The sequence below is a fragment of the Heterodontus francisci genome, chromosome 25 (genome assembly GCF_036365525.1).
Source record: "Heterodontus francisci isolate sHetFra1 chromosome 25, sHetFra1.hap1, whole genome shotgun sequence".
NCBI classification, from domain to species: Eukaryota; Metazoa; Chordata; class Chondrichthyes; order Heterodontiformes; family Heterodontidae; genus Heterodontus; species Heterodontus francisci.
Window position 1 is genome coordinate 53,858,782 of NC_090395.1, and position 22,287 is coordinate 53,881,068.

Here is a 22,287-nt window from a genome sequence, read left to right on the forward strand (position 1 = left end):
GATATCCCGCAGTAAGTGCACATCTACTGAGAAGAGAAGCCGACTCTCAGGAAGGCAATCAACATGTGCAGAAGCGCTGAGGTTGTAAATCTGCAGCTGGAGCATATACATGGCAGAACAGACCAGGCCTTGCATTGTGCTGATGGACATTCCAGGCCGAAAGGGCAGAAAGATCACAGACAAAGGGCAGGATGCAAATACTGCAGAGGACATCATGCACAGGAAAAGAAGGCATGTCAAGCATGGGGAGAGCAGTGTTCTCACTGCAAAAAGCTGAATCATTTTGCATGCAATATGCTTGTCTGGAAGGAAGCACAACAAGCAGGTACAGATGGCCACTGGAAAGCCATCAGCCGAAAATTCTGATGAATCACTATACAACATACAACGGGTTGCTTCAGAAAGGTCGATCGGTGATAAATGGTTTGTGACTGTTGGAATGATAACTGCAAAAGACGAATATCAAGTCAACATAAAGTGCCAGATGGACACCAGTGCATCATGCAACACAGACCTGTGCGAAGTGGCTCAATATGGCGATCCAAAAATGAAGCCCTCTAAAGTAAGGTGGGGACTATATGATGGTATGATACTAGTGCCAAGAGGACCATTGCACAGACAAGAACAAAGATCTGGAGTTCCAAATCATAGACAGCAAGCAAAAGCCACTCATCTCAGCAGAAGCAAGTCTAAAGCTTGTACTGGTAACCCTCAACGTGCAAAAAGAGAAAACCCAGGAAATGGCCTACAGGAGCAGGTAACGGCACTGGAATGAGAACACCTTTGCCAATCACAAGGTGATGCAAGTCATACAGGCAGAGAGGAAGATCTGGCAGTTGCCTGCACAGACGCCCGAGGTGGAGGCTGTGGGGAAGGAGCACTCTGATTCTGTAGAGCGGGCAGATAAAATCAAGGTGAAATGGCAGAAAGCCAAATTCCATTTTGACAAAACTGCCGAATCATTGCCAGAATTGAGTATTGGAGAGCCAATCAGGGTACAAACCTTCAATGCTCTGAACAAGAGTCAGTCCAAGTAGCAACTTGGGACCTACATAGAGCTGTTGTCATCTTGATTGTATGTGGGGGAAATGAAGGACCAGAGATACCTTCACAACCATAGGCACAGACGCACAACTGGAGAAGCTGTTCCTTCACATCAGGTGGCCAATCAGGAAGATGATAACTCACCACCTGCACAGACCACAGACCAACCAACAACCCCAGAGACTGACCAGAATGATGAACTACTAATGCATGAGAACAGTTGTGTACATAGTGGGTAACTTGGGTAACTCAGTGTCAATGATAATGCATGCAAAAAATGTTTTGTGTTTTTTTTGTGTGAAAGGCAATACTGTACCAATGTGCCTCCTGGCTTGCTGTAGTCATGTGACCTCTACAATGAGGCACTCTGACTACAGGCAGCCATTATAGTCAGTTTCGTTAAAGACAGAGTACACACCAAACTGGTGTCCTGTGAGCCTGTAACAAAACTCAACCTTTAAATTTGAAAGATGGTGGGCATCAGCATGGTGTGTTACAGTCCAGAATCCCTCTGCAAATAAAGCATGTTGCTTAGCAGTGAATGAGCAGCTGATACACAGATCTATGTGACAGCTCATTTTCCTCTTCAGCAAGTTTTTACAAAAGGAAGGAAAGGAAGCAGGAAGGCAGAATTCTATTTAAGCAATGAAGATGTGGATGTCTACTGCTTGTTAAATTGAGGATAAGATGGCCAGCTGAGACCAAAGGTCAAGCTTAATCTCATCAGTCGTATAGTTTTCCTTCCACTTGGTAAATCAATACATACGAGTACTGTTGTCACAATTGGATGGATTTTATATTACAATTTCACATTTAACATAAATTTGCCATTTTTTAAATATTGAGATATTTATATTACATGTAATTCTCTCTACAATGACATCAGAAGATCAGTTTGTTCTAATTGATACTAAGTCTATTTATATACTATGACTAAATGTCAACTTAAAAGAACCAGTTGAAGTAGAGACCATTGCATCTTTTAATGATAAATTGGATGACTATTGAAAGCACTGAAAGATAGAGGGCAATGGGAAGACAGTAGGGCAGTGAGATTAGTTTTGGGTTGCTTAAGCAACTTAATAAAAACATTATGGGCCAAATGGCCTTTTGTTCTGTAATTTTTCATTGTTCTACAAATCTAGGAAGTCAATGTTTTACAACAGCCTGGTACGGTGTGAGCAAATAGCATGGGGGGGGGGGGGGGGGGGGAGATCAAATCAATGCAAGAAATTGAAGTTTTTTTTTGCTGGGGAGCTAATGATGGCTTTAATCTACCCAGTGTTCATTTCAAGGAAATTCTGTCTCATCCACAACATAAACTAAGACAGGCAGCATAACAACACAGATGCAGTCACTGGAAGTGGTGAATTGGCAGAACTGGGTGCTGTCAGCATAAATTACAAAAGCTGGTCTGAACATGGATGAAAAAAAAAGTGCAGATATGAGGCAGAAGTCAGGATCATCAGTGACAGGACAAGGACGTCTGTGCAAACACGACACTACAGAGAAGCATTGCCAGGAACGTTTTGAACTAATACAGTAGTGAAGGGAACACACAGGAACTCCCATTCATGATCTGGACTAAGAGTCAACAATCTTTGGGGGCCATATCTTGGCATATGTGCTGGGACCTACACTGCTGGGGTGAAGGAAAGGTCCCTTGATTTGCATACCTCAGGTGGGAGCCTGCACTGCTAGGGGGGGCACATTTCTAGAATCATAGAATGATGACAGCACAAAAGGAAGCCATTCGGCCTATTGAGTCCATGCAGGCTCTCTGCAGCAGCAGTTTAGCTAGTCCCACCAAATTCTTGGTCTCAACCACCTACCATCAGGGTTTGCCATTGCATAGTTTTAAGACATTAAAAAGCATTTAGATTTGAAGTTTCTGTTTAAGATGGAGTTCCCCTTGTTATTTGGTTTAGTAATACGGAATGAGCAAGAAATCTTGAAACCCATTTATCTCTTCAGACCTTTGGGAAAACTATTTAAAGTTGCTACGTGCTTATCATATAATGATGCAATGTCCATGGAACTCTCATTCTAATAACACCTATAGAATCACTTCTTAGTATTAAAAAGGTTAGACTGAAAGAATGAGTCCTCAGTCTCTGCTGATTGATGATCTTAAGCTGTGAAGTATTACCTGCAGTTTTCAGTGAAATATATGATTCAGGTTTGGGCTCCTCATTTGGGATTGTGAGTTCTATTCAAGTTTGATTGATAAATGAAACCAAGACTAAAACTGAAAAAAAGTTTCAATTTTAAGAATACTAGGTTTTCTGTGTATAAACTTAACATCCAAGACTGATCCAATCTATGCAGTCACAGATAGCATGATCCTGGCTGATTCTTCCACCATCCCTCACTCAGGAATCAAAGATTTTGAACAGGAACTGAAAATCAATACCATATCACTTTTCACCATTGTTAACAATTGGCTTTACCTTCACCCCATCTTGAAAAGACTTTCCGAAATATCTCTACAGCTACAGTTCATTCATCTCTCTTAACCCTCCCACAAAGGTTTGCACTTTCTATTTCTCTTTGAATTGTTTTGGGATATTTTGCTATGTTATTTTGCTTGGGCAGCACAGTGGCGCAGTGGTTAGCACCGCAGCCTCACAGCTCCAGGGACCTGGGTTCGATTCCGGGTACTGCCTGTGTGGAGTTTGCAAGTTCTCCCTGTGTCTGCGTGGGTTTCCTCCGGGTGCTCCGGTTTCCTCCCACAAGCCAAAAGACTTGCAGGTTGATAGGTAAATTGGCCATTATAAATTGTCACTAGTATAGGTAGGTGGTAGGGAAATATAGGGACAGGTGGGGATGTTTGTTGGGAATATGGGATTAGTGTAGGATTAGTATAAAATGGATGGTTGATGTTCGGCACAGACTCGGTGGGCCGAAGGGCCTGTTTCAGTGCTGTATCTCTAATCTAATCTTATAGGCACTATATAAATGTAAGCAGTTGTTGTTGACATCCGGTCAACAAGGGTCCTTTAACAGTCACAGTTTCAAAGATGCATTACCTCATTCATTGATAACATGCCCATTTAAGTTCTGTCACGCCAACCCATACCTTGCAACAATACAAGAGGAGATTACTCAGTCAGAATTTAAATTGTGTGGGATATCAATCTGAGCATTCTCCATATTAATCCCAAGTCATGGAAAATACCATGACTTTTGCATCCTACAAAAGTTCAACATTCAACATCTATTCCACAGAGTTGGAAGGTTGGTTAGATGACTCTTGGGTGCTCCTAGTTATCCTCTTCGACCTAGGTTGCTGATTTTTTTCATTTTGACTAAAGTTCAGTGCTGGGTTGCTATAGTGGAGCCCATACCAAAAGATGGGTTCTGATTGAGCAGTGTTTTGGATTTTGTTGCCTGGACCATCCCAGAGTTGGTGCAGAAGATAGTGATGGTATGATACATGCTCCATAATGCACTTGCAAGAGGCATGCAGGACACTGATGAGCTGCAGCCTTCAGGAATGATCAGGATGAGAAAAGGGTTGAGAACATGCCTTCTATGAACAGGTCTCTACTGCGAGGCAGAAAGTAGTACCAATGAATAATTAACAGATTCTTCAACTGAGCTCCAACATTATCACTGTTGAAATGTCATGCAGGCAATGATGACTGCCCCTTCTATTTGTCCTTTATAGTACTGATGCTGCTATGCAGCTTACAGGAAAGCTATGCTCCCTCTCTGAAGCTGATGGTTGTCAGGTATTTCTCAACGATTCTTGCAAGAAATAAGCCATCAGTCTGTGAAGGGCAACATGTACATCCTTATTTCACCCACACAACTAGCTTGCAGAATGTCTTATTTTTACTGTGGAGAAAGTATAGATTCTCATATGCATTAAGGAGGGATAGCAAGAAATTCAAATACAATGGTTTTAATGTGAACAACAGCCTGTGCTTACCTTCTGCAGCTTGAACTTTTTCTATATTCCTCTATCTCAAGTCCCAATGTTGATAAATGCAATGTAAACGAGAAGACCAAGCTCAGAGGGCGTTTGGATCTGCATGAGCAGGCACCATTGTGGCTGCATAGGCTCCTGTAGTTCCTCATTGAGGCTCTCTATCCTTTCTTTTCCAAGTCAAAGCCTTCCTTGTAGGCGTGTCTTAAGAGATTGAGAAAGCCAAGTTATCCAGACCCAGTAACTCAAACAGGCACTCTATCTAGGAATGCAGGGAGTTTCTTGTGGTCACAGCCACTGCAAGTCTCCATTCTCCTGCATTGCTTCCTTACTTGGCCTACTACAAATATTTTATTTTGCATATATTTATGCTACACTTCATCGTCATTTTTCCCTGTGGTTCCATTTTGCCACTCATAATTGTGCACAAGCCAAACAGGAATGTCAAGATTACTTGTTTTCCCCGAGTTTTCTCATTTTGTTGTGCTCTGCAATTTTTTTTATTCATGGGATTTGGGTGTCGCATGCCAGACCAGCATTTATTGCCCATCCCTAATTGCCCTTGAGAAGGTGGTGGTGAGATGCCTTCTTGAACTGCTGCTTGTGGTAGTTACACCCACAATGCTGTTAGGAAGGGAGTTCCAGGATTTTGATTCAGCGGCAGTGAAGGAACAGCGATATAGTTCGAAGTCAGGATGGTGTGTGGTTGGGAGAGGAATTTGCAGGTAGTGGTAATACCCTGCATTTACTGCCCTTGTCCTTCTAGGTGGTAGAGGTTGCAGGTTTGGAAGGTGCTGTCGAAGTGCTCGGCTGTTCTTGCAGGTTTTTAGAGATAGTGTTCATTCAGTCTGAATCCATCTCTTGATACGATAAGACTTTGAGGTGCCAGCTTCACATGATTACTTTTTTTCACCCTCTAAGGCATATTATTTGTTACCTGTGGTTGTAGCAACAGCTACACATTGCACGGTACTTTATGCTTTGGAATGGGCATCCAACCTCCAAGGCTAGTTTAATGCTCCAGAGGTAAGTTGAAAATTACACAATACATGTTTGTAAGTATAGCTTTACAAAAAAAAAATCAATCCCTTGTTTATAAAACTCACAAGTACAGTTAAGTGCCTCTGCTCCAGTAGATGATTTACTTTTCATATTTATTTTAAGTTATCCCTTGTTTACAGTTATGCCCCATCCCTAAATCCTATCAGTGTGCAGAAACATCTGCTCCAACTTCAGAGGTTAAACAGGTAAGAAAGCATTTATGGCGTCCTAAGGATGTCCCAGAATGATTGATAATCAATGGATTACAGCCAAGGTAATTCTGAAAGCCATTCTTTTTACAAGTAATATTTACAAGAGTACAGCAAATATATGACCAGTCAAGCGCTAATGACGGAAATACAGGTTGCAGACTTTTATCAGGCCACTAACTGAAAATTCAAAACAGAATTTGAGAGAATAATATGGCTTCTAGATTGAAACACCTTTTCTGTTGACAGTGTCTTATTTGTGGTGATTTTATGGGAAATAATATTCATTTCCAGAACTATTAATTCTATCACTGCAGTTGTTATTGGTAACAGAATTCTTTATTTAATTGGTTCCTTTAATATACAACTCCTTCTGCACCTAATGTTTTGCAAGAAGTCTTGCCTTTTCCCCCTTTAGTTCCACACACATCTGTTCATAAAATCATAGGGCTGAATTTTCGCCACGGAGGTGGAAGCAAGAGCTGGGTTTGTTTCCAGGTTAGAAACCTGCCTCCGGTGGAAAACTGATTAAAGTTAAGGTGTGGGGAAGTCCTTAATTAGTATGGAGACATGTTTCCTGCCCACTTACAGCCAGTGCAGCAGGGGCACCTCTCTGTTCAGTGTCATCTGTGGGCGGCACAGTGGCTAGCACCGCAGCCTCACAGCTCCAGGGACCCGGGTTCGATTCTGGGTACTGCCTGTGTGGAGTTTGCAAGTTCTCCCTGTGTCTGCGTGGGTTTATCCGGGTGCTCCGGTTTCCTCCCACAAGCCAAAAGACTTGCAGGTTGGTAGGTAAATTGGCCATTATAAATTGTCACTAGTATAGGTAGGTGGTAGGGAAATATAGGGGACAGGTGGGGATGTTTGGTAGGAATATGGGATTAGTGTAGGATTAGTATAAATGGGTGGTTGATGGTCGGCACAGACTCGGTGGGCCGAAGGGCCTGTTTCAGTGCTGTATCTCTAATCTAATCTAATCTCCCTCCACCTTCTCTTCCTGCTCCTCCTCCGATGAGCATGTCTCCTTCCAGTTCCTCACCATCCTCAAGGTCCACACCTCTCTGGAGAGTTATGTTAGGAGAGTGCAGCAGAGCACCACAATGATCAAGACCCTTGCAGGAAGTTATTGGAGGGCACCAAATGACCAGTCCAAGCACAGGAATCACATCTTCAGAAGCTCAATGGTTGTCCTGCTGAACAGGTGGCATTGACTGTATCGCCTCTGTGCCTCTGTCGGGCTCCCACAGAGGGGTGGGTAGACATCTCTTGCTGATGCAGTTGTAAACCTTAATGTAGATGTTATGCTAGGCCCCCACCTGCCAAGAATGAGGCACTGCCTGTGTGGAGTTTGCAAGTTCTCCCTGTGTCTGCGTGGGTTTCCTCCGGGTGCTCCGGTTTCCTCCCACATGCCAAAGACTTGCAGGTTGGTAGGTTAATTGGCCATTATAAATTGCCCCTAGTATAGGTAGGGAAATATAGGGACAGGTGGGGATTTGGTAGGAATATGGGATTAGTGTAGGATTAGTATAAATGGGTGGTTGATGGTCGGCACAGACTCGGTGGGCCGAAGGGCCTGTTTCAGTGCTGTATCTCTAAACTGAACATCAATTTTGTCATGAACATTGATTTTTAACTGTTGTTGGAGCGAGGAAATAGCTCGTTAAACAGATCAGCCGTGGCTGGAAAAAAACATTTACATACTAACAGACATCAAAGGTGAGGAAACGCATTCCAGGGCCTGCTAAGGAGGATACAATCCACAAGGGCCAGGACTGGTTAGACCAGCTGGTCACATGACTACCTGGCTGTTCCAGAGTTTTCTTTTGAATGGCCACAGAGAGTTTGAACTCTGAAAGACTGGTTGCTCCTGGACTGAGAAGATCACTCCTGTCTGCTCCCATCTCTTTCTCACAAGCCTCTGAATCCGCTGAGGACACATGAACCCCAAGAGAGAAAAGTCTCCTACAGCAAACAAGGTTTAAGAATAATACTGCACCCCAACAAAAAGCAAAATCTACCTATAATCAAGGACTCTACAGTGAGTTCGAAGAACCGTAACAAAAACTCTTCGGATATTGCCTCAAACTTTTCACTTTATTTTTCGTCTCTTTTCTGTCTCTATTTGCACGTATGTATCGCGTATGCATGCTAGCGTGGGTGCGTCGTGTATCCGTAGGCATCAACTGAATTAGAGTTTAAGTTCAAGTTTAATAAATTTCAACTTTTCTTCTTTAAACCTAAGAAAGCCTGTTTGTGCTGGTTTCTTTGTCTTATAATTGAAAAGTGGTGAACAAGGATTCACCAAGGAGGAGCCAAAAATACAGTGTGTTTAAAATTAAACCCTGTTACGTTAAGACCAGGTGGAGGCTGAGAGGGAACCCTACACACATTTCTCACCTGGTCGTAACAATGTGAACTGACATCTTACTGGCAAAGACTAAAATCTGCAAATCACATTTTTCTTTTCCCTGGAGCTTTCTTACAAATGCATAAACTGCTGCTCTGTAACAGCTGTTTTTATGTGAATTGTTGGAGTTCTCCAAGTTCCCTTCCAAGTCGCACATCATCCTGATCTAGATGTATAATCACCATTCCTTTATTTTATCTGGGTCAAAATCCAAAACTCCCAAACTAACAGCATTGTGGGAGCACCTTCATCATATGGAGTATAGTGGTTCAAGAAGTCATCCCATCACCACCTTCTCAAGGGCAACTAAGAATGGACAATGAATGCTGGACTTTCCAGTGATGCCCACGTTCTGAGACTGAAAAGAACAAAAGTAGAATTATAGACCCAGTTTTTCATAAATTTGCCATTTTGTTGCTAGGATACAGGAGCTGGATTTTGTCCTGTAAATGGCAGGAATTGGCAGAGGAATGTTAGGCCTAGAAATTTATTGGTGCTATGCTAGTTTTATTGGCATAAAGTGGATCTCTTAAGTACTTAATATAGCGGCTGGTGTGTGCAGGCATTCCGTGCTGGAAATGCATTGCCTGCCCTATTGGTAAAGGCCAGTATTGGTACCAGGGCCTGTGCATCAAGTCAACGTTAGATCTGGTGCATATGCAAATAGGGAACCAACACTTGTTTTAGAACTACTTCCCAAAATTAGGTTGCTCTGAGTACAGCTGGTGCCGAGTCTGCTACATTCAGGGTAACGGGATTTGCATGAGACTTATAGGGGCTGCTGCGGGCCGCCATCGAAATGGCAAGTTTTGAGGAATGTTTTATCTGGCTCTGGAGCAATCCTCAAGATCATTGCTGCCCCCCCCACCCCGGTTCACACTGGCAGGAAAATAGCATTGTAACTTTATCCAAAGACACTTGATCTTATCAGCAAACTACAAGGGTAATTATCAACTTATCTCTGGAGCTTGTTATAGAAAAAGCCTGGTTTTTCCTTCACATTGATTTCAATGGAAAGAACAGTGGGGCAGTTTCTGTAATGGGCATCCGACCTCCAAGTCTAGTTTAATGCTCCAGAGGTAAGTTGAAAATTACGCAATACGTGTTTGTAAGTATTGCTTTACAAAAAAAAAAAATCAATCTCTTGTGAAGTTGTTTATAAAACTCACAAGCACAGTTAAGTGCCTCTGCTCCAGTGGATGATTTACTTTTCATATTTATTTTAAGTAGTCCCTCATTTATGCCCCATCCCTAAATCCTATCAGTGTGCAGAAACATCTGCTCCAACTTCAGAGGTTAAACAGGTAAGGAAGAACGTCCTAAGGTTGTCCCAGAATGATTGACAGTCAATGGATTACAGCCAAGGTAATTCTGAAAGCCATTCTTTTTACAAGTAATATTTACAAGAGTGCAGCAGATAAATGACCAGTCAAACGTTAATGACGGAAATACAGTTTGTAGACTTTTATCAGGCCACTAACTGAAAATTCAAAACAGAATTTGAGAGAAGAATATGTTTTCTAGATTGAAACACCTTTTCTGTTGACAGTGTCTTATTTGTGGTGATTTTATGGGAAATAATATTCATTTCCTGAACTATTATTTCTATCACTGCAGTTGGTATTGGTAACAGAATTCTTTGTTTAATTGGTTCCTTTTAATATACAACTCCTTCTGCACCTAATGTTTTGCAAGAAGTCTTGCAGAGGGGTGGGTAGTCATTTCTTGAAGGGATATCCCTTGTCACCTCGGATCCATCCAGATACTGGGGGTTGGTGTGAAATCTGAGGCAGCCTGGACTGGCAGAGATTGAAGGAGGCATGGCAGCTGCCAGATAAGTGAGCACACATGTGGAGGAATCTCTTATTGGTGATGCCCTGCACCCGGGAGAATTCAGGCAAAACCCAGTGTCCTCTGTGCCCAGTGAGGCTGTGTCTGTCATTAAATGAATATGCTGTCCAGTTCTGGCAAGGAGGGAATTAGTGACCTGCGAGATGCAATGGTGTACCGTTGTTTGCGAGATGCCACTAAAGTTCACAGCTGAACCTTGAAGGAGCCAGAAGCAAAGAAGTTGAAGGCCACAGAGACCTTGACCGCCACTGGCAGGGCATGCCGAGCAGTACTGCGAGGTGTGAGGTCTTCAGCGACAACAGGACCATCTGCCAGAGAGTCGCAGTCTCCCGCAGCACTGGTTCTCAGTCATTTCCAGGTAGCTCCATCTTTTGTGGTAGATCCTGCATTGAGGGTTTGGGCTCCATTGCCCTACTGCCCCTCTTTCCTCTTCCATGCCTTCCTGATGCCCAGGGGTCTGCCTTCCTGCAGCGGGTGTTGCCCCTCATCGTCTCTGAGCCCAGAATCTGAGGGTTGTGCCTCTGTTTCCAGCTGGTGCCTTCCTTCTGGGTAGGTGGTCTTCCAATTGTCCTTAGCAGCCTTGCCCCCTGATCTTCTGCCCTGTAATACCAGGGGGTGCTGATCCCATTCAAAGCCTGGGTGCTGAGTGCCCACTCGCCTTGCTACCTGTGCAGCGCCAAGGGCACCATCTTACCAAATGTCCTTGGCCCTGGGGATCCCCACTCTTTACCTGCCTCCCTTCAGCTGGTCAGTTTCTACAGCGCAGGTAACCTGTCTGCCCTTTTAAAAAATTAAAGTTTGCCCCCTTGACAAGCTCTTAATGACAGGGTTTTAAACAGGGTTAATTGGCTTTAATTGGGAGTAGAGCAGGATTTCTGTCCCGCCCTCTCCCTGCCCTGGTGATTATTGCCAGGGTCAAGACCATGAAATTGACACGCTGCCTAGCGCCGGTATTTTTGGGGCTGCACTCTTTCCCCCCAACCCCCAGCCTCCATTCCCAACTTTGGACAGCCCTGAAAATTCAGCCCACAGAGTTATAGAATAGTACAGCACAGAAGGAGGCAGGTCAGGCCATCGAGTCTGTGCCAACTCCTTCAAAGAACAATCCAGTTAGCCCCACTGCTTTGCTCTTTCCTCATATCCCTGAAATTTTTGTCTCTTTCAAGTATTTATCCAATTCCCTTTTGAAGGCTACTATCTATCACCCTATCAGGCAATGGATTCCAAATCCTAACCACTCGTTGCATAAAAACGTTTTTTCCTCATGTCCCCTCTGGTTGTCTTGCTAGTTATCTTAAATCTATGCCTTCTGATTCCCTTCAACCATTGGAAACAGTTTCTCTTTATTCACTCTTTCTAAACCCTTGATGATTTTAATCACATGAAAATCTGAAAGCACCTAAAGACTATGTCACAGTTGTAGTGTGGCTTTGCATTTGGCTGTGTAAGGTTGATCATTTTAAAAAAAGACACAGAAATAACCCTGGAGCAAATCACAGTGTTTAAACCTAAGTTTATGTAATATTGAAGAGCATGTTCACATAACAACAATCCAATCTTCTGATTTTCTCCTAACTTAGTATAAATCCCTTCTGCACATTTCAAGACAATTATTTAGTTTCGCTATCACACAGCTAGGGCAAAACTGAATTGAAAATGCCCTAAGCAATTGAGAGTCATACATACAAGTCCTTTGACAGCTCCCTCTACAGATAACATGGCATCACTATACCATTATTCATTGTATTCAAATATCAGAAAATACTGAACATAGAGCTGAATTTTACCGGCCCCTCAACGGGTCACGGCGCGGGGGGGCGGTAAAATTTTGCGGGGAGAGTCCCACCTCGACCCGTGACATCGAGAAAGGCCTGCTGCATATTACCGGCGGTAGGGGGACCTCATTGCAGCCCATCAGCATATTCAAATGAACATTAATGAGATGCTAATAAACTTACCTGTAGGCGGTGGATGTCCCATGTCGATTTTACGGCCTCCGTTCGGCCTTCGCGTGCCTTCAGAAGTCCGCACGGAGTTCCAAGGCGAGAACCTGGTGGAGAGAGGGGGAGGAATAAAATTTTCAGAGTGGGAGGGATGGAGGAGCGGGGAAAACATTTATTATTGGCTGTGGGGATGGTGGGAAGGGGTTGCGGGTCAAAGGGAACAAATGTTGGGGGGAAAGTTTGTGATACCAATAAAATGTTATCTTGGTGGTAAAGAGCAATTACTGTATGATTTACCCATTGTGGGGTGGGATACGTGATTGACACCTGACATAACATTTTATTTTTAATTCCCTGATATCGGGACCTTTAAATTTTACAATGTAACTGAAGGGCTTGAAGCCCTCTGAAAATGGCACCGGCGCCTATGGGGTGGCACTGGACACCGTTGCCGGGGACCCAGCGGCTGCCCTTCCTCATAATCGGGGGCAGCTGCTCCGCCCCCTCTATTTAAATGAGCCCCTGCGCCAAATATCGCAGGTGCTCCTCGGTGGCCTTTCCATGTCAGTAGGTCGCTGAGTTGAAAGCATGACGCTGAGGACTGCAGCGTATGATTACAATTCAGCCCATAGTTATAATATCCACAGGCACAAAGGTACATAGAGGATACTGGATGCATCTCAGTCAATTACAAGTTAGTAACCCATCTATGCATGAAGTGTAATTACCTGGTGGTCCGGTGGGATAGCTGATTCTTGGCAGTCTAGAAGTTGATGTTTTTTTTCTCTAGTTCGCTAGGGGTGAATATCTTGGTTGCACCAGGTGCATTATTCCTTCTATACTGCATATTCAGCCTCGCTTACCTACAAATGCATCTCCTGGAGAGCGTAGTTATAAGCTTTGTGTTGTCTTTGGTATTACAAATGGATTATAATGGACTTTTTAAAGTATGTATTATTCTTGTAGTTGTAAATTTTTTATATTGAACATGATTTTTGCTGTTGGGAGAGTTCTTGCTTTGCATGAAATAGGCAGAGTGTCGTTCAAGGGCAAATCAACTTTGGTGATAGCTGTGGTTGAACTGAGAGATCATTTACAGAATTTCCAATTTAAAATAAATCGATAGGTTCGCACCTGGGTAAAAAATAATGCACATAAGCATCTATTATGGGCTGAATTTTACCAGCCCCTCGACGCCGTGGGTCGTGGCAGGGGGGGCCGGTAAAATTCTGCAGGGAGAGGCCTGCCTCGACCAGCGACGTCTAGAAGGGCCCCACTGCATATTATTGGTGACGGGGGGACCTTGGTGCAGCCCCCCTGCTGTCTGGCAGTGGGCCCTTCACCTTAATATTAAAATTAACCTAAATCATATGCAAATACATTTACCTGCTGGCGGTGGCCGTCCCACGCCGATTTTGCGGCCGCCGCTCATACCTCATGTGCCTTTGTAACTCTGTACGGAGTTTGGAGGCGAGAACCAGGTGGGGGAGGGGAGGAATAAAATTTTCAGGGCAGGAGAGGTGGAGGCGCGGGTAAACAGTTTTTATTGGCTGTGGGGATGATGGGAAGGGGTTGAGGATCAAAAGGAACAAATTTCAGGAAGGAAAGTTTTTGGGATACTATTAAAGGTTTATTATGGGGGAAGAGGGCAAGTATTGTATAAATTACCCATCGCAGGGTGGGAGAAGTGATTTATATTTGAAATAAAATTTTATTGTTATATCCTGGACCTTTTAAATTTTAAAAAGCAATTGAAGGGCTTGAAGCCCTTTAAAAATGGCACCAGCGCCTACGTGGTGGCACCGGACGCCGTTGCCGGGGACGCAGCGGCCGCCCCCTCTACGTCATCGGGGGCGGCCGCTCTGCCCCTCCTTTTAAATGAGCCCCCATGCGTAATATCGCGGGGGCTCCTCGGCGACACTTCCGTGTCAGAAGGCTGCTGAGTTCAAGGCGGGCCGCCACAGAGCACAGCGCGCTATTACAATTCAGGCCTATGTGTGGGTTAAACTTGGCAATTGGAAATTCTATCCTAATCTGTCATAGTAATAGGGCAGTATTGATTTGTACAGTACTTAAGTTTTAAATTCAGGCTGTTATAATTGTTTTTTAATATTCTCGAGGACATGACCTCCGACTATATCTAATATTTTATTAACTTTCTTAATACAGCCACATATTACACGCAAGGCAGTTTGAAAGGTTCAAGCATTTCCTGTCCAATATTGCACTGTTATATTTAAAATAAAGTAAACTGGAGCAAGTTTAGTCATCAACAAAAATGGAGTCTAACTGTCTGTGTCTAACATCAGAAACAATACTCAAACTGACACATTTATTGCTCATTTTATTAGAATTTGTTAGTCTACATTTAATTATTTTTGTTTAATTTATAATTTCAGTTCATGTAGTTTGTTTGGAATATTTAACCTTTAGACAGTTAGAAAACTGATTTGAATTGCGCAGTCGTTGTAAATGGCATTTTAATGGCTAACATTATGTCTAATTTTTTGATTGAAAGTCGACAATTTAATTAGTGTACGTGTCCTGGTATAATAAAAGCAGTTGTCTTATGTAATTTGGGCCTGACTGGGCCTCTGTACTTTAAATTGAAATTTTTACCACTTTTTATTGAATTCTTTAGTACATGCTATTTTAAAATAAAGCCAAATTCTGTGATGGTAAATGCGGTACAAGTATGGGACAGAGTTGTTAAAAAAAAAAACTAGAAGTCCCAGATTTGATTCATGGTCCTAGAAAACGGATCACACAACACTTGATTTTCAGGCAAAATCAAGTGTTAAAGGGTCCAACGTGATATGTGACATTCATGTACGGATTGCATGCCATATTAGTTAGCGTGCCTAGTACTCATCTAGGGTGCCCACCTGCAACTGAAATTGGGCATATTGGTGAAATCAATAGGGGCCTAATGCCTGTTTCAGGTCCCTTCCGAAATTGGTTTGCAACTTATCCTCAGTTTTCTTAAGTGCACAGTAGCTAAACCAGACATCTTTAAAGGGACCGCTGGAAGCTTCCAATAAACGGTAGGTAAAAAGTGGTAAACAAGTTGTATCATCAAGATACAACTGCATCAATCCACTGAACTGACCATAGATTGTCTCCGCTTTTCAATTGCTAAATTTGTTGTATTTTTTCTCATTATATAGGCTGCTAAGCTTCCTATGTCAATTATCATTGTTGGAGTTGGACAAGCAGAATTTGATGGTGAGTAGAATTCATATCTTTTTATTGAAAGCTACCATAAAACAAAACTGAAAAGAGAAATCTGAAACACATATTCATATAGCATTTGATGACAAACATGCACAGCTCTGTACCCAAGAATAAGGAGGACAATTTTGGAACCTTGGGAGAAGCTCCTCATTAACTATATAAGTGCCAATTCCTTTGAGCATTCATTTCCTTTCCTTAATTGAAACATTTCCTTTTTCTTAACACTTACAGAACCTTTGACAAGGGTAAATACATTGTATAAATAGAGAATTACCTTCATGAGGAAAGATTGAGTAGACTGGGCCTATATTCCTTGCAGTTTAGAAGAATGAGAGGCTATTAATTGAAAGGGACGTGACAGGGTAGATGCTGAGAAAATGTTTCCCTTGGCTGGGGAATCTAGAGGATGGTCACAGTCTCAGAATAAGGGTTTGGCCATTTAAGACTGAAATGAGGAGAAATTTCTTCACTCCAAGGGTTGTGAACCTTTGGAATTCTCTATCCCAGAGAGCTGTGGATGCTCGGTCATTGAGTATATTCAAGAAAAATGTTGATATTTTTTTGATGCTAAGGGAATTAGAGGATATGGGGATAGAGCAGCATGGTGGAGTTGAGGTAGAAGATCAGCCATGATCTTGTTAAATGGCAGAACAGGCTTGAAGGGCCTACTCCAGCTTCCATCTCTTATGTTCTAATATGGGATAATTATATTATGCAACTTTAGTCTTGATCTGACCAATGTACCAGCAAATCCTGATAAAGCTTAATTTTGTTCCAAAATATAACCTTATATATGATCTTATCAGTGTATCCAGCCATTGCAATACTATACGATTATTTTAAATTGTTTTGAGTTTTAAAAAAATAAATCAATGATCTCCAAGGGAACAGTTCAGTTGGTAAATGTTTCACATTTGACACTGAGCTATGTGTAGTAAGAAGGTGCTCATGTCAGAACGCTAACATGTCCTGAGTTAGCTCATCTCAGTTGTGGCAATGTAGGGCGGTGCAGTGGTTAGCACCGCAGCCTCACAGCTCCAGCGACTCGGGTTCAGTTCTGAGTAATGCCTGTGCGGAGTTTGCAAGTTCTCCCTGTGACCGCGTGGGTTTCCGCCGGGTGCTCCGGTTTCGTCCCACAGCCAAAGACTTGCAGGTTGATAGGTAAATTGGCCATTGTAAATTGCCCCTAGTGTAGGTAGGTGGTAGGAGAATGGTGGGGATGTGGTAGGGAATATGGGGTTAATGTAGGATTAGTATAAATGGGTGGTTGTTGGTCAGCACAGACTCGGTGGGCCGAAGGGCCTGTTTCAGTGCTGTATCTCTAAATAAATAAAATAAATTTGCCATGTTGCCAATGACAGCAGAGGCACGTCATCAGCCAGGAGCTCTGCGTCAGCCTGGCCTCGCACAGTCCTCTGGCTGTCAGTAGCCTCAGCTGTCACAGCTTCCGTCAGCTGCTTGGGCGCGTCTGTGCTGTGCTCACCAGGTTGTGTGCCAGAAACTCCGCGCAAAAGAATACCCACTGACGTAAGAGAATCTGCACTGGTGGAGGGTGTGGGTGCTGTGACAGTGCACCCTCTGAGGATCCCTCCTCTTCCCCAGAGGCGAGTGATTGACCCCCGGTCTCTACAGCTGTCCATGCATCAGCATGACTCTGACCTGGATGAGAGAACAGATAGATTGAAACGTTGAGGGCTTCCCATTGCGTTATCCCAACTGTCCTGACTGTGGAGCTCCATGTCTCCAGTGGTGGACCCATGAGAATTATGCCTTATGTGTACCAGACATACACTTGTGCTCCTCCACTCGTCCATTCACCCTCTTGGGGACACTCCTCTTTCACCATCAATGATAGAGCGGGCACCCAGGCTCCCTCCCATTTCCAAGGCCACCTCCTCCACGGGGGTCAGGATGTGTAGATATGGGACCCCTCTGCCAGTCTTGGCCCTTCTCCTGCAAGCACAAAAATGAGCACTGTTAGTTTCCCTACAGAGACAAGCACAACGCCTAAACTGGTAGCAGCCCAGTGGTCCATGATGGGTACACATGAATGTCTACTGTAGGCGGCCATTCTCAATGGAGCTTTTGGGTGTCAGCATTTACATACGGGTGCCACCCACCGAAATGCAGCCATGCCTCTGAGATGATATGCTACTGCCTGACCCCATTGCCACCAACTGGGTGGTACTCCTTCTCCACCAAGCACACCCGCTCACAATGCCACATGAAAGCCTCAAATGGAAATGAGGTATGGAGTACTCACCCTTGCAGACCATATGAGGTCATTGATGCGCTTGAGGCACTGGATCCAAGTTCAGGGGAGGTGGCCCCACGGCTGCTGACCTCCTCTGCGATCTGCGTCAGGGTTTGCTTGGTCAGGCAGGCCGGTCGCCTTCTCCCATCACTGAGGAAGAGAACCTCCCACCTTGCCGTTGCAGCCTGGAGAAAGACCTGCAGGGAGGCATTGCTGAACCGTGGAGCCATCCAGGGTCTTCCATCTGGGTGCAGTTTACCATTCAGTTCCTTGACCACAAGGCAGGCAGGCAGAGGCTCCTTGAAGATAATTAGCGGTGAATGTAGGGCTGGCAGCCCTTTAAATATGGTGCCAGCACCTGCCAAAGTGTCATGTGATGTCGCCTCCGCAGCCTCGCCTCCCACCCCTCAGAGTTAACTGGGCAGCTGCCATAAGATCACGTGCAGCTGGCCACTGAATGCCCGAATGGAAGCAACACCTGCTTCTGGTCCTGACAGTGGGGCCTGCGGCCTTGCTGCAAAATTCAGCCCAGGGTTTCAGTACTTTATTCCAGCAACCAAAGCCTCAAACCTTAAAGTAAAACAAAACTGCTTCATTATACTTTTGCAAGAAAATAAATTGTGATCTGTTTTGTACAGGCTCACCCAGAAAGAATAGTCACTAGCACAAGATACCAGCGGCCTTCCAGTGCCCATGGAAATATAATCCAGAATTAGTCATTTCTTTCAGTAGAGGATAGATGGGGGAAGGGGGAGACTGGAGATAAAAATTGTGCTGTAAACTAAATTATTTTTTGATTCCAATTTATTTACTTCTGTACCTGTTTTAAATGCAACATGAGTTTTGTTTTTAAATTTGTGTTCACTGATGGACAAAATTGCACTGCAAATTAAAGTTTAGCTCGCCACAAACTCAACAGAATGAGGCGTTTAAGTTCTATGTTGACTAATAAATGTGCCTCATTTCTATATTCTCTGTCACCTCTACAGATCTAGCCTAGGCATGCACTATACCTTGGGTGAAGGAGAGAGGCATCCTGTTCATCTGCCAAAAAAAGAAAGACAAGAGAGACTTGCATTTATATAGCTCCTTTTGTGACCTCAGGACATCCCAAACTGTTTTGCAGCCAATGAAGTTCTTTTTGAAGTAGTCACTGTTGTACTGTAGGACTGGCTGCAGCCAATTTGCGCACAGCAAGCTCCCACAAACAGCAATGTGATAATGATTAAATAATTTTTTTTATATGTTTGAGGGTTAAATATTGGCCAGGACATCGGGGATAACTCACCCACTTTTCTTACGTGCACCTTAGAGAGTAGAAGAGATTCCAAACCAGTCATTAAGAGGTTTATGACACTGCATAGATTGAGTCACCTTCTGATTTCTCCCTGCAATGCCCAGCTGTTACCCTGCCTCCTGTCAATCTGTCACTTTTGATCATTGTGATTAAGTTAGGTAACTCGCCAAACAAGAAATCGAGGAAAGACCCCATGTTGTTGAATATTATGGCGCAGTGCCTACTGTTCGAGCATGCTGCATTACCCAGCCATGTTAAAATAATTTCATTTTTAGTTAATAAGGTGTCAAATATTCTAGTTAATTTTGCTATATATTAAAAGTTTTGTATAAATACATAAGTACAATAAGATAAAATTATATTCAGGCATCAGAAATTGAGCTATGGGATGTTTACTAGCCAAAACACAAAGGGATTACTGCAAATCTAATTCTAGTCAAATCAATCTCCATGGCGTTTCTAGCTTACTGACAGGTGACAACACATCCAGTGCACCTGAATCATTCCACAGGGGATCATGTAATCTTCATATAACATTGTTTCTCCAACTTATACTTGCTGCACCATTTGTTATTTATTCTTTGTAGCAATGGTGGAATTGGATGGAGATGACATCAGAGTATCTTCACGAGGGAAACTTGCGGAGAGAGATATTGTGCAGGTATGTCACAAGATCACAGAATTGTTACAGTGCAGAAGGAGGCCATTCGGCCCATCGTGTCCGCTCTGCGAAAGAGCAAGTCACTCAGTTCCGTTCCCCCGCCTTCTCCCCATAACCCTGCACATTCTTCCTTTTCAATATGTGTGGACATGGAAGCATCATAGTGTATGTGAGTATTGCACAGTGGACTCGGGTAGTATCTTCCTTACCATTAAGATTACAAAGTTGCCTGCAGATACCAGAGTCAAAGTGCAGCTTGTGTGTGTTAAAAATGCTGGCTCTAGTGTGGTAGCACTGCCTTCAAAGGGTACACAAAAAGAAGTTTGCTGGAACATGACGGATTCATTAGACTTTTCCTGCACCCTTCAGCTCAAAAAGGTTTTGCACTGCAGTTGCTGAGAAGAGGGCATTGGGGATCTTGGTGAACGACGGGACTAACAGTGTACCTCTGTAACCAATTAGATTTAAGCATTGAGAAATGAAAATGGCTGGGCATGGGGTGGGAGTGAGAAGGAGGGTGAAGGGCAATGTCAAATCAAATAAAGAGTATTACATGGAGGAATTTTATGCTCTCCTCTGCAGCGAGTTTGGAGGAGGGGAGAGCATAAAATCAGGTTGGATGGTGTGGGGGGGGACCTCACCACCTTCCCACTTTCACCAAAATTAAGTCTGTGGTAACAAGGCTGCTTGCAGGCCTTCCCAATCCGCTGCCAGTTGAGGCCTTAACTGGGCAATTAAGGGCATCATCCCGCCCCTGCAATTAGCTGTGCAGCAGACGGCTCTGTTGCCGCATGGGAAGCACGGCACAAAAAAACATGTGGGCTACATTCTGGCTTGGGAGGGCGGGTGGGGGGGGGGGATTGCCCCTCGAGGCATTTGGTGCCTGAGTAAGAGACCCGGCATCGGGAAGCGGGAGATGGCGCTGAAAGCCACACCCCTGCTCTTGCTACCAGCCCCCCTACATCCCACTTCTACATGATCCCTACCCTGCAAGACCCCTCCCGCCTGACCTACCTGCGGCCTGGGTCCAGCAATGCTCCTGGGCCTCAGGTAAATGCTCCACTGGCAGCAGCCACCACCACTACAGTGGCGCTGCTCAGTAGTGGAAGAGCTGCCTGCCTCTCATTGGCTGAATGCTCTGAGAGCGGGACTTCCATTGCCTCGATCCTTAATCCCATGGAATGTCTGTCGCTGTCCACTTAAGTGCCTAATTGGCAGTAGATTTGGCGGGCCTCCCACAGAAGAGGTGAAGCGGGGATCTCAGTGTCACCTTTTACAGATGTTGAGACCTCCATCACCACCATAAAATCCTAGCCAAAGAGACAAAAGAAAGATTGGATTGAGAGAGAAAAAAAGACTGAAAGAGAAAAGTAAGAAAGAAACCTTTTTTTTTTTAAGTTTGACACTTTTAAAATCTACAACAACCTGAAGGAATGTGGCTCTACACTTTTAATTATCCATTTTCTGGGCCAGAGAGGTTTTTTAGCAATCATTAACAATTATCACATTATAAGGATACTTATACTAGACTTAACTTTATGTCACAAGTTTAATGGGCAATTAATGATAAAATGCAGCAAATTTATGAAACTCGAGGAATTAAAGGCGAGATGCCATTTTCAAAAAGATAACAGTGGAGCAGCACAAATCATCCAGTAACTGGTGGCAATTTGCTTATCAGAGGACACCTTTCTCACCATACGTTACTGACCAATTTGCATTTTAATAATAAAGTGCATCATTCACAAGCCGCTATTTTGTCAGCAAATTCTGGTCCAACATATCCACGTGTCCAATTCTGATCAAATGATAGGAACTCTCCCTCTTAAATTAGCTAAAACAAATGACATTAGAAAAGGTTTTAATGGGCATTTAATCAGAATATAAACATGTCAAAAGAAAGAACTACAGTAAAAACAAAGCAATAAGAAAAAGGGGTATGTGTAACCTGGTAATTAATGGTGAAATGTTAGATGTGAAGGAATAAGTTTAAATTGGCAGTTAGTTACACACACAGATTCCTAGTACAGTAACATATAGCGCTGATAATTCATGTAATTTTCAACTTCACCGTCTAAGCACTAACCTGACGAAAGCAAGGTGTTTGAATGAAAATCAGGTGGATTCGATAATGGGTGGGTGATCTGCTCTGCCAGGTTACCACCCAGATGATGAAGCTGAAAATTTCCCCCCATAGTTTTTTGAGATGCTGTAATAGAAGAATTGTGACCTAAATCAGGACTATTAAAAAATAATCAATAAATATTCTGATATTTTGGGATTGGATGACAATACATGCAATAAAGCAGAGACAGATGGAGAGCATTAATTCATTTCAAATCAGCAGTGAGACTATTCAAAGAGTTACATGATATTTAGTTGTAGTGTTTTATATTATAGCCAACTGTGTAACAG

The 22,287-nt window shown here is 43.5% G+C and overlaps 1 protein-coding gene across 8 annotated transcripts in view; it reads left to right on the forward strand.

Moving 5' to 3' along the window:
- LOC137383870 (copine-8-like) overlaps positions 1-22,287 on the forward strand; it is a 699,632-nt gene that overhangs the window by 672,201 nt on the left and 5,144 nt on the right. For 7 of the 8 annotated variants that reach the window (XM_068057206.1, XM_068057208.1, XM_068057209.1 and 4 more), the window contains 2 exons: positions 15,594-15,651; positions 19,799-19,872. In XM_068057206.1, the coding sequence (XP_067913307.1) occupies positions 15,594-15,651; positions 19,799-19,872 (132 nt within the window). Of the gene's footprint in view, positions 1-15,593; positions 15,652-18,903; positions 18,992-19,798; positions 19,873-22,287 lie in introns of those variants that run through there. The other variant, XM_068057211.1, reaches the window with a different exon arrangement.